Below are 11,550 nucleotides of genomic sequence, written 5' to 3'. Positions count from 1 at the left end.
ATAGTATGATCATACGCCCCCATTTGCGCTCAATACATTTGTTGTTATGAGTGGAAAAGAGCCTCATTATCCGATTACGTTGGTGCACAATACCAACTGGAAAGGACCTTACTTGCGCTTATCTGAGTACGCCGGTGCACAATCCCAGTTGGAAAGGGCATTACTTGCTCATTTACACTTGTTCATGGAATTGTATGATTTTTATGTATGTATATCAAAACTTGTGTGAACTCACCAACTATTCAATTAGTTGACTTTATTTTATATATATGCTACAGGTACTTTCATTGGAGGATGAAATGAAGAGGATACTAGAAGTTAGGTAATCTAGATAATAAACAAGAAGATGTTTGTTTTGTTTATTTTCCCTTGTGTTTGTTCATTTGAAATAACTTGTGTACTTGATGCTTTGGAATGAATTAATGATAATATTGTCACTTAATAGTGTCACATGTGTTTTGGGCAATCTGTACATCACACTTAGGCATTTCCGCTATAGCCGGGGTGTTACAGATTGGTATCAGAGCCGTGACTATAAGATAGGACATTAGATGTAATGTTTTAATTAGTTATAACTTATTTTTATTTATGTAGGGTTGCATGTTAGAAATTATGTGGGCCCTAGTTAATTGTTCAAAGCACTTATTTGATACTATTATACTGATGATTCAATTACTTCAATTACACAAGCACACACAAGTCCAAGGCTTATGCCTAACGCAAAGATTTCCAATTTCAATAATCAAATTTTCGATTTTCGGTTGTTCGATATTTCTTCCTCTTAAAGATGGTTCGTTATGGCGGGTATGTAGTAAACTGTAAGGGGGGGGGGCGTGCCTGTTTTCCGAAAATCTTGACACGAAGGTTATTGAAACCTAAGGATAAGCAATGCGTATAAATCCCAATCAGACGCGGGACCCGTTTGCTTACCTGGAGAGTTAGGAAAGAACATGAACTCTATTAATCCAAAGCATACCACTTTCAACGCCATATGAATCACAACTTTAAGTTTTCAAACGTGACCATGTTCTCTTTGTGAAAAGAATATGGTTGCAATCCTGTATGTTTTACAATGTGTTTTAACTGGAAGTCTGTACACGAATACCCAGCTTTCGATTCGATTTAATTACGCATTTTTATACGAGAATAACGAAGTTTAAAAATTTTGTGACTCATTTTCGTTATTTATACATCCATTTACGGTTTAAAATTTTAGATGTTCGGAAGGTAATAACCGAATTTCAATACGATTAATTTATTATCTTACTATTATGTTTTAGAATCGAAAATTCTAAAAGTTATGGTGATACATAAATGGTTAAATTTCGATTTGATTACTACATTATTTTATCCGTTTACTACTACATTTTAAAATTGAAAATTTAAAAAGTTATGGTGATACATAAATGGTTGAATTTTGATTTGATTACTATATTATTTTATTCATTTACTACTACGTGTTAGAATTGAAAATTCGGAAGGTCATGGTGATACATGAATGGTCGAATTTCAATTCGATTACCTTATTGTTATACTCATTTACTCTTATGTTTTAGAATTGAAATTTAAAAAGTCATGGTGGTACATGAACACTCGATTTTCAATTCGATTTCACTATTTATGTAAGGCCCCGTTACCGGTACCTCACATTTGGACGTTGGATTTACTCATAAACGCAGTTCTAAATATCAGAGTAATTAAAAACTTTCGCAGAATAATAAAATAGTCAACCATTCGTTACAATCCTCCATAATTTGCCTTTTTTAAAACACAACGTAAAATATAGTGATAAAACATCATAACTAAAATCCTCAGATGCCAGCTTCATCCAACCCAGCCATGTGTCCTTCTCAAGCTAACTGTCTCATTCTACTCACCTGAGTGCATACTAAAAGTCAGCTACGCTGAGTGAGTTCTAGTTAATTCAATCAACATACAATACATTCTTATATTACATACTTATCCTTCTTTACTTTCTTTCATACAGCATAAGTACATACTGTCATCCTTACCTTCATACTTTCTTTCTTTCATACCTCATATTTTATCTTTCTTTTCATACATACTTATACATTATAAAGAGCCTTTCGCCCTATAACTTCATAGATATTATTAGGGTCTGCCACCCTTAAAGAACCTTTCGCCCTATAACCTCGCAGATATTATTAGGGTCTGCCACCCTTAAAGAGTCTTTCGTCCTATAACCTCGCAGATATTATTAGGGTCTGCCACCCTTCATCACAGATATTATTAGGGTCTGCCACCCTTTACTATCAATTCCTTCATATCATACTTTCCTTCTCATTTATATATATTTTACTTACTTTCTTTCATATTCTATAACATACATACTTCATACATACAACATGTATATAAACAATCACATCATCTTACTATCTCCTGACAATACAAGCAATATCCGAAGATCGTTCATGTACCGTCAAGCATACTTTTATAACATACACGTATATCATAATAGGTATACACTTACCACTTAAGGTAAGTGTATTTACTAATCACATCAAGTATGCACACCGCCCCGAAAACATAACAAGGAATGGGGCTAGAAACTCACCTGAATGCGGTTACGTTCACCGTTAATAGTTATTCCCTTCTTGAGCTGTGCACGGCTAACTGTATAATATTTACATGTATCAATTAACTATTGCTGCTCATATCGTATTTCTATCTTAATATAACCCACAACGAACGGGGGTCCGGGGGCAGCGCCCCTGGCAGCGGGGTTCTAGGGGCGGCAGCCCCTATCGGGGTCCAAGGGGCAGAGCCCCTGGCAGCTTGGAAAAATTTTATTTTCATTAACTGTCTTAACACATTTTCCATTAACCTTTTAATTTTTTTTCTAAGTTGGGCTTGTTATTTATTTTAAATAGCACATGGGCTTAAGCTTGTGGGCTGAGCTAAGTCAAGCCCAACGGCCCATTACAGTTTCTGGGTTCATCTAGACTCAGGCCCAAGGTCTAATAGAGAAATGTGTGGCCGAGAACCCAAGACAGAGAACCTTTAGATTGACCGAGAACTCTCATATTTGTCCGAGATCCATACTTAGCTAAGAACCCGTGTTTTCGGCCGGAACTTGACCGAGAACACGTGGTCACCGAGAAATCTGACCGAGAACTCTTGGTGACTGCATGTTTGACAGAGAACCACATGGGTTGACCAAGGATTCTCAAAATTGGCCGAGAACACCCAGTTCTGCTCATCGTTCCATTTCTAGGTTTCAGCCTTGCCCAGTTTACTTGTTCTAAGGTTCAAATCATGAACTCTTAATCCTTTATCATCATCATTCATACTCGTTTACCCCCATTACTATCACGGGTTCAAGATCTATCCGTTTTAGGCATAAAGCTTAGACCTTTATAGGTTTAAGACATTCTAGGCTAGATCTAGGGTTCATCTTTGAGCCGTATACCATCATAATACCATTAGGTTCATTTTAATCTCCAAGTTTGTATTTTTATGAGACATCTAGATCCAATCTACTCTAAGGTCAAGTTTCATGGCAAAACGTTCATAAAAATTGTAACCTTTAATCTTAGAGAACATACCTTTTGATGTTTCTAGGTTACGGCTTAGCTCGATGTTCAATGATGATCTTGCATCTAGCTTAAGTAATCACTATCAAGTGATAATCGGCTTGGTTTTGGCCTTGGATCCCGTTTCCTCTCTTGCGGCCGATTATGGGAGGTTTGTGTGTGTTTTATGGTCTAAAATGGATAAGATGGATGGAAATGGAAAGATTTAGGGTTTAAGGGGTATTTATACTCCCTTAAGCCCATAGACCTAAGGCTCATCTTTCCTTTTTAGTCCATGATTAACCCATCTAATTAGTTTACTTATCTACCCCTTTTACTATTATTTATTTACTAACTCGAGTAAACTTTTCCGTTTTAAGAAATAATGTATAAAATATTATTATTCGAAATCTTGGGATGTTACAATTTATTGTTAAGTTTAATACTTTTTCCCTATGATTATTCAATAATGTATGAGGTTTTCATTTATTGAAAGGCGAAAACTCATGACGTTTCATGGGAATTCCAAGTTCGATTTTAAATTTGTTTCGTGTGATTTCTTTTCTTTATTTGTTTTTATTGATGTATCTATTAGTTGTTTTCATACTTACGTCCCAAGTCACGCGAATTCTTCATGTTTCATATCTTGCCTCCTCGTTTCCTATTTTTTACACTCAACTCGCAAAATGACAATCCAAGTTATCAAGCAAATGGTCTCCGCAATCCCGATCACCCCACGTTTGACCGCACCCACCTTCATCGCTATAGTAAATTCAAATCCGAACCCAGCACCATTCTTGGAAACGCAAACTAAACCCAACCGAAAAACCTCACGCTGAAACACACCCTTTGTATAGTATGTGTAAGTCTCATCACTTTACTTCCCTGAAACGTTGATGTACTTCAATTACCACTAATTGCTAAGACCTACCCAAACTCAACGCCACTCACCCATCTGCAAGACCTGTACCTAAGCATTTGTCTCAATCACATGTTTAACCTCATGCTTCGAGCCTACTAACATTGTGGTGACCTTAACACACTCGCCATACTTTGGAAGGCCTAATTTGTTTCCGCCATGCAATACCCTCACCCCGCATCCTTGTCGGCCTTACACGATTTTCCGGTTTCAATACTTTGATCTTTACAAAACTCATCAAACTCTTCTATATTTACTTTTGCATACCTTCCTACAATTTATTTCTTTTACTAACACCTTGCGCCTAATTACAAATCCTCAGTTATTTTTAACTTTCAGTCAAATGGATTTTATTTAAAAAGAATTTATTATCTCTATTGTTATTATTATTACTACCACTACTACTATTAATATTATTATTATTATTATTATTCTTATTAAAGTTACTAATATTATCATCACTGCTAATATTACTACTACTATTGTTATTAGTACCATCACCGTCACCATTATTATTATTATTACGGTAATTATCAATATATTTATTATTATTATTAATGTTAATGTTTTTATAATTATTGTTATTAGTAATATTATTATTTCTAGTATCATCATCACTACTATTAATATAACAATATTTAAAGTAAAATATTTGCTTCAAACAAGTTTTGAGTCCTTTTGAAACTATTTTTCATTCAACAAGTCAAGTAACTTGATAATTATTTTTTTTCCTATGTCATTGGCCAAAAGAAACAATGGTTTTTACGTTTAAAGTTTCATAAAACTTGCAAGTCTTAGCGATAACTAAAAATCTAAATATAATAGAATAAATCTTATTTCACCATGGGATACAAAAATACCACGATTTACAACCGATTTTTGTATATTAAAATATATGTTGTATCCCTTCCTTTCTTTCCCTTTCGTTAACGCCAATGAGTTTCGGCTAAGAAATTATGGCACCATCCCTCACGTCAACTTTCATACCCCAAACAAACCGACACGTGAGAAGACAAACATCGCAAGCTATATTTTCTTTTCTTTAACTTCTCCTTCACGTATTTTTCGAACGTACCCCAAGGTGATTTTTTATACACTTCTTTAGAATATTGTTTACGAAGTTTATTTCGATTTTTCATTGATATTTTATCCAAATTCGTCTGTATTTTACGAAACGAAAATCCGTACATCATCCTTAGTCGCATTTTGTGAATCGTTTTACGTTTTTTATTTCTACATTTTACTATCGGTGACCGGTTCTCTCCAAACGAATTCGTTTACTTAGAACCGGGACTGTGTCCCATGTACATGCCTATTTTATCTTATGTTATTTTTTTTACACATTTTGTTTTGTTTGTTCTTGTACTTTTCTTCCACTTAATATTTTATTTGAACCATTTTATTGTTCTTGATTTCATCAATTTAAGACAATTACTATATTTTAATTTCGAAGTTCTAATTATATACTTGATAAGCACAAAGTTACTATTGAAAATTTTTCTTTTCACAAACTTAATCGATTTCAATATGTTAATATTAAAATTTTCGTTTATCCATTTCATTTCAAGTTATTATCAATTTACATGTTTGTAAGATATAATTGTTTATTCATCTCAACGCTGCCATTGGTCACGTCAATGTTCTATTGGAGATTTTCGTTTTTTTAAACATCATGATATTTTGATACTTAAAAGTTTCGTTCATTTAAACTATTCTCGAACCCAATGCGTTAACAAATTACATGTTCATATTTCGTTGGTTAAATGCTACGTTTACTTACCACGTTCTTCTCAACCCCATTATTTCAATTACATGTTACGATGTTCATAATTCAAATGCTTCATTCTTTAACTTCATTATCTCGTTTATTTCGTTTTTTTAAATCGTTTACTTGGTTTAGACTCGATGATTTTATTTACTTGACTTAGTGTTTCGCGTCATCCTTGGTCTGAATGGTCTATTAATATGTTTTAGTAATGCTTACCCTTTAAATTCATTATTTTTTTTATCTTCAACGTTCTATATGAGAATTTTATGTAATTATAAAGTCTATGTCTTAAAACCACATAATAGAGCAAGTTATACGGACCATCCGATGATAGAGATAATTATGGGTCGACACGTAATTATCAAACTCCTCGCATGGAAAATATAATAAGTCCAGTTGTGTAAAATAACTTGGAACTTGGAATGATTTTTGGAGAACGGGGCAAATACAATATGATAAGTGCATGGTGGATACGCCGCTGGTACATCCTATATATAAGTGTCCTTGTCATATTTCCTGTTTGTGGCGTTCTTTCGGGTCATTCAAAGATCTGTGTTATTTTATTTTAATTATGCATGTATAAAATTGCTGAAATTTCTAACAACTCCGTTTATTAGTTGTTCTCTTTTAATTTTTTTTATTTTAATTTCTAGACGAAATTTCTAAAAGTTGTAAGTCCTGTAACATTCGTTACTTTTCAAACCCGAAAATCCGACCCATTTTAAATTTCGGTTTTGTTTCTATTTAAATTTATATATTTTTATAATATTATTAATTAATCTCAAATTTTCGTTAATGTATTTTATGTGATCATTTCAATGCAATTATACATTTCACCACCCTTATAGTATTACATACTCATTTAAAACATTCATAAACAAGATCAAATTTTTATGTATATGTCCTATGCAATTTACTAGAATTATTATTTAACTACAACTACTACTTTTATTATTTATAATTATTATTAATTTTATTATTATCATCATCTTTTCATATGTTACTTAACTAATAAAAACTAATGAATGTTTTAAGTCAAAAAATTTATTAAAATAGTTAAACCTTTTGAATACCCTATTAAACAATTTTTAATTTGTGTTTTAATTATATTAAATATGATTAATTTTCATAATTTCCTTAAGACATAACAACTCTATATTTTCAATATAAAAGGAGGACAAATCCTCCATTATTTTCACACCTCAATCCATTCTTTTCTTAAGTTTAAGAGCACTAACAAGTAAGTTGTTACCATTTCAAGCATTTTATAGCTTTTGTTTTGATTTTATCTTGAATGTTCATATTTGTTCATAAGTTGTTCTTCATGATCATGTTACTTTTATCATAAAAATATTATATCTTGGTTTTAAGAATCATTATGATCATGGATATCCAAGATGAACACTTTGATTTTTCTAAATCTTGGATCAAACCTAGTTATTTTGCAAGAACAAACATGGATATATGTTTATCTAGATCCTATGATTCATTGATTATCATAACTTATAAACTTTCTTTTAAATAAGATTATTTATAAAAATTTATTTTTTTAAAAATATTTTACAATAGATATAACATACTTCATATCTTTGAATTAATAATTGAGTAAATTAATTATTGTTTATTTTATTTCAACATAACTACTATTTATAATTTTCTTTAAGAGAATTCATGCAAAACATTTAAGTTAATTAAATAATTATGTTACTTGGAAACAAATGTGTAATAATTTTAATTAAAAAAATCAAATGGGGGATGAAAGAAGAAGACGTAAAGACAAAGATGGGGAAAGAATAGGAGGGTTAGAAAGCAAATCATCGGTGAGATTCTTTGTATCTAATCACCTGGCTGACTGTATTCGTAAGGAGATGATGGAGTTTTTTGGAGAATTTGGGGAGGTTGCTGATGCTTACATAGCAAGAAAGAACGATAAGGGTGGAAAGTGTTTTGGCTTCGTTTCATTCACGAATGTGAAAGATGCGACAAATTTAGAGGTAACTTTGAAAAATATCAAAATGGGAAAGAACAAATTGTTTGTCAAGGTGGCAATATTTGCTGAAGAGAATGGAGATGGAATGAAAAGGTTGGAGAAGAAAGTGGAGGGGCATCAGAGAATAGAGAATCATTAAAGAATAGAGAATCAACAAAATGCTCCAGTATGGGACAGATTAGAAGAGCCAAAAAAGCAGGAATACCCCCTTTAAGGCAGATGGGAAGATCATATAAAAAGGCGTGTGAGAACAAAAAGCCAACGGCGAAAAAGGTATTGGAGGTAAAGGTCCCGGAAAAGGTAAACGCGTTGGAAATTTTACACAGGAGAGCTTTAGTAAGTGTGGCAAAGGATCTGACGTTGATGAGAAACCTCAAAGGTCTGTTAAAAGAGGTCGGGGTTTTTCGTCTCAATATCCACTATATCGGTGGACTTCATGTGTTACTGGCGTTCGATAATCTGACAATCGCTTGGGATTTTTTGAAACGAAAGGATATCTGGGATAAGTGATTTTGGAAATTAACTGAATGGAGTGGTCGATCACTCCCATTTCAAAGAATCGCTTGACTTCGAGTGATTGGTGTCCCGTTACACTTGTCTGAAGAGGAGGTGTATAATTCGATCAGAGCTTTAATTGGAAAATTTGTTCATAAATCGCAGATCTCTTGGAATAACGGGGATATGTCGATTGAATGTATTGGAATAATGGTCGGAGATGGCAAGACAATAGCCGAGGAAATCAAACTAAGTTGGAGAGAAAAATCCTATGTGGTTTGGGTAACAGAAGATCTAGGAATGTGGGATCCGGAGTGTTCGGGAAGAGTGGAGAAGGAGGTAGAAGAAGGCAGCAGGGCAACAGTGAGGCTTGAATCCGGTGCCACGAAAACTCCGGCAATGGTCGGAGTTGGAGAAAATGAAGGTTCTGAAACGCTAGTTGGGAACATGGGGAACTTACATGCAATTAATGAAAAATTGGTAGAAGAGAAAGAGGGACATCTCGAGGAGGAATACCAGTTTGGGGGAATGGAAAATTTACATAATAATGAAGAGGGCCCACCTGCAGTTTTAACTTTTGATTCTAAAAGTAATAATAAAACTTGTAGGAAGAAGAAAAAAAATAAAAATAAAAAATCAAGAGGTTCAGTGAGTGCTAACCTAAGTCCAGACAGGCCCAGAGCCAAAAAGAGACCAAGAAATAATGACCCCTTTGGGCTGGACGTGTTGTTGGGCCTGAATAGAGACAAAGAGATTTTTAGTACTTTGGATTCTAGGTCCAAAGTGGGGAATAAGCAGAATACAGAAGTGGCTGACAAGGAGATGCAGACATCGAGAACTAACATAGAAGAGGTAGATGAGGAGGAAGGTGAGGGTAATATAGATTTATGTGTGGAGGAAGAAGATGATCTGTGGGAGATGCAAGTGGATAATACGGAAGACCTCGAAATCACGGTTTCAGATTTTGAGAAGGAGATTAGTGCGACGATTGAGGTGGGGGCTAAGATTGGAGCGGAGGTAGGTAATTTTATGGAGATGGTGAAGGATTCGATCAAGGGTGATGGAGTTGAAGAGGTTATCCAATGAATTTCTTATCTTTAAACATAAAAGGTATGGGGTTGGACGCTAAGGCAGGGTGGGTTAGAGATATCAAAATCAAGGAGGGGATTTCATTTTGGGCGTTACAGGAGACTTTAGTTTTAGATATGGAGAATACTCATGTTAGTAGATTCTAGGATAATTCGGGCTTCGGTATGGATTTTGTGGGAGCTACTGGAAGATCTAGCGGTCTTCTTTGTATTTGGGATTTAGCTACGTTTAGGCCGATAGAGGTTGTTAAAGATAGAAATTTCATGTTTATTAAAGGCTCGGTGGTAGGGAGGATGGAACCGTTCTGTGTTCTTAATGTTTATGCTCCCCAAGGGAAGGGAGAGAAGAAAAGACTGTGGGATCGTATCACGAGCTTGAAAGCAGATCACGAGGGCCTTTGGATTTTGATGGGGGATTTCAATGTGGTTAGATTCCCTGTTGAAAGAAGAAATTCGAGCTTTAACACGGTAAGAGCTAGATATTTTAATGCTTTCATTTTTGAAAATGATTTAACAAAGTTTGCTATGAAAGGGGGTAAGTTCACTTTCTCAGTTCGTAATAAGCTGAGTAAGATTGATAGGTGTTTGGTTAGTCAAAATTTTGTTAATACCTGGCCGAATGCAAGTTTCAGAGTGTTACCCAAATTTTTGTCCGATCACAACCCTTTAATCCTCATCATTAAAGATGTGAACTTTGGGCACCGCCCTTTTCGGTTCTTCAATTCTTGGCTAGAACGCAAAGATTTCGATGAGGTGGTCCGTTCAACATGTAGTAATTGGATTCTGGAAAGTCCAACGGATATAGGTTTGGTAAAAAAGTTTAAACAGTTGAGAACAAACATTAAAAAGTGGTGGGATAGCACGAAAGCAAAAGAAGGAGAGACCGAAAGGTTGTTAAAGTCGGAAATGGAGAAAATAGATAGAGAGTTGGAATCGAGGGACGTATCTGAGGAAGAAGAATGGGTTAGGATGGAATGTTTAAAAGAACTTATGAATTTGGATAAATTTAAGTTGAAGGATATTAAACAAAGGTCAAGAATCAGATGGGCTCTTTATGGTGACAAAAATTCGGCGTTTTTTCACAGCTACATCAACAACAGGAAAAGAAAAAACTCCATTTCAGGTTTGGTTGTGGATGGTAGCTGGTGCGATAATCCTAAGAAAGTTAAAAAAGAGGTTTTTTCTCATTTTAAAAAGAGATTTATTGAGAACGTGAAGGAGAGGCCGAGGTTGAAGTGTCATAATCTAAAGAGATTATCGGAAATGGAAGCAAAATCTCTAACTTCAGCTTTTACAAAGGAGGAAATTAAAGACGCGGTTTTTGATTGTAATGGGGATCGTGCTCCAGGCCCAGACGGTTTCAACTTCAGATTTATTAAGCATTTTTGGGAGTTTTTTGAAGATGATTTTCGGAAGATTTTGGATGAGTTTCATGATGGGATTTTCAATAAAGAGTTTAGGCCGATTAATTTAGTTGGCGTGATAAGTAAGGTGGTCTCGAAGGTTTTGGCCAATCGGTTAAAGAAGGTGTTGGGTTCGGTGATCTCCGAGCCTCAGTCGGCGTTTTTAAGTGGTAAGGCTATCCTAGACGGGCCTCTTATAATGAATGAGGTTATCGCTTGGGCAAATAAATCTAAATTAAAAGCTTTCTATCTAAAAATTGACTTTGAAAAGGCCTACGATAATGTGAATTGGAACTTTTTAATCTCCACTTTGGATCAAATGGGCTTCCCTTCGTTGTGGTGCAATTGGATGTT

General features: G+C 34.5%; 1 protein-coding gene across 1 annotated transcript; it reads left to right on the top strand.

Annotated features, from left to right (window-relative positions):
• The first annotated feature begins 8,069 nt into the window (after positions 1 to 8,069).
• LOC143578547 (uncharacterized) lies at positions 8,070 to 11,223 on the top strand. Its single transcript, XM_077062096.1, has 2 exons — positions 8,070 to 10,641; positions 10,721 to 11,223. Exon 1 carries the CDS (start codon positions 8,892 to 8,894, stop codon positions 9,789 to 9,791), a length of 900 nt encoding a protein of 299 aa, XP_076918211.1. The 5' UTR covers positions 8,070 to 8,891; the 3' UTR covers positions 9,792 to 10,641; positions 10,721 to 11,223.
• Positions 11,224 to 11,550: the final 327 nt, after the last annotated feature.

This window comes from Bidens hawaiensis, unplaced genomic scaffold (assembly GCF_021521415.1).
Source record: "Bidens hawaiensis isolate Kalapana, Puna unplaced genomic scaffold, B.hawaiensis_p1.1 tig00029290_1, whole genome shotgun sequence".
Taxonomy (NCBI): Eukaryota; Viridiplantae; Streptophyta; class Magnoliopsida; order Asterales; family Asteraceae; genus Bidens; species Bidens hawaiensis.
Note: the sequence above shows the minus strand (reverse complement) of the source record. Positions and strands in the feature narration are given on the sequence as shown.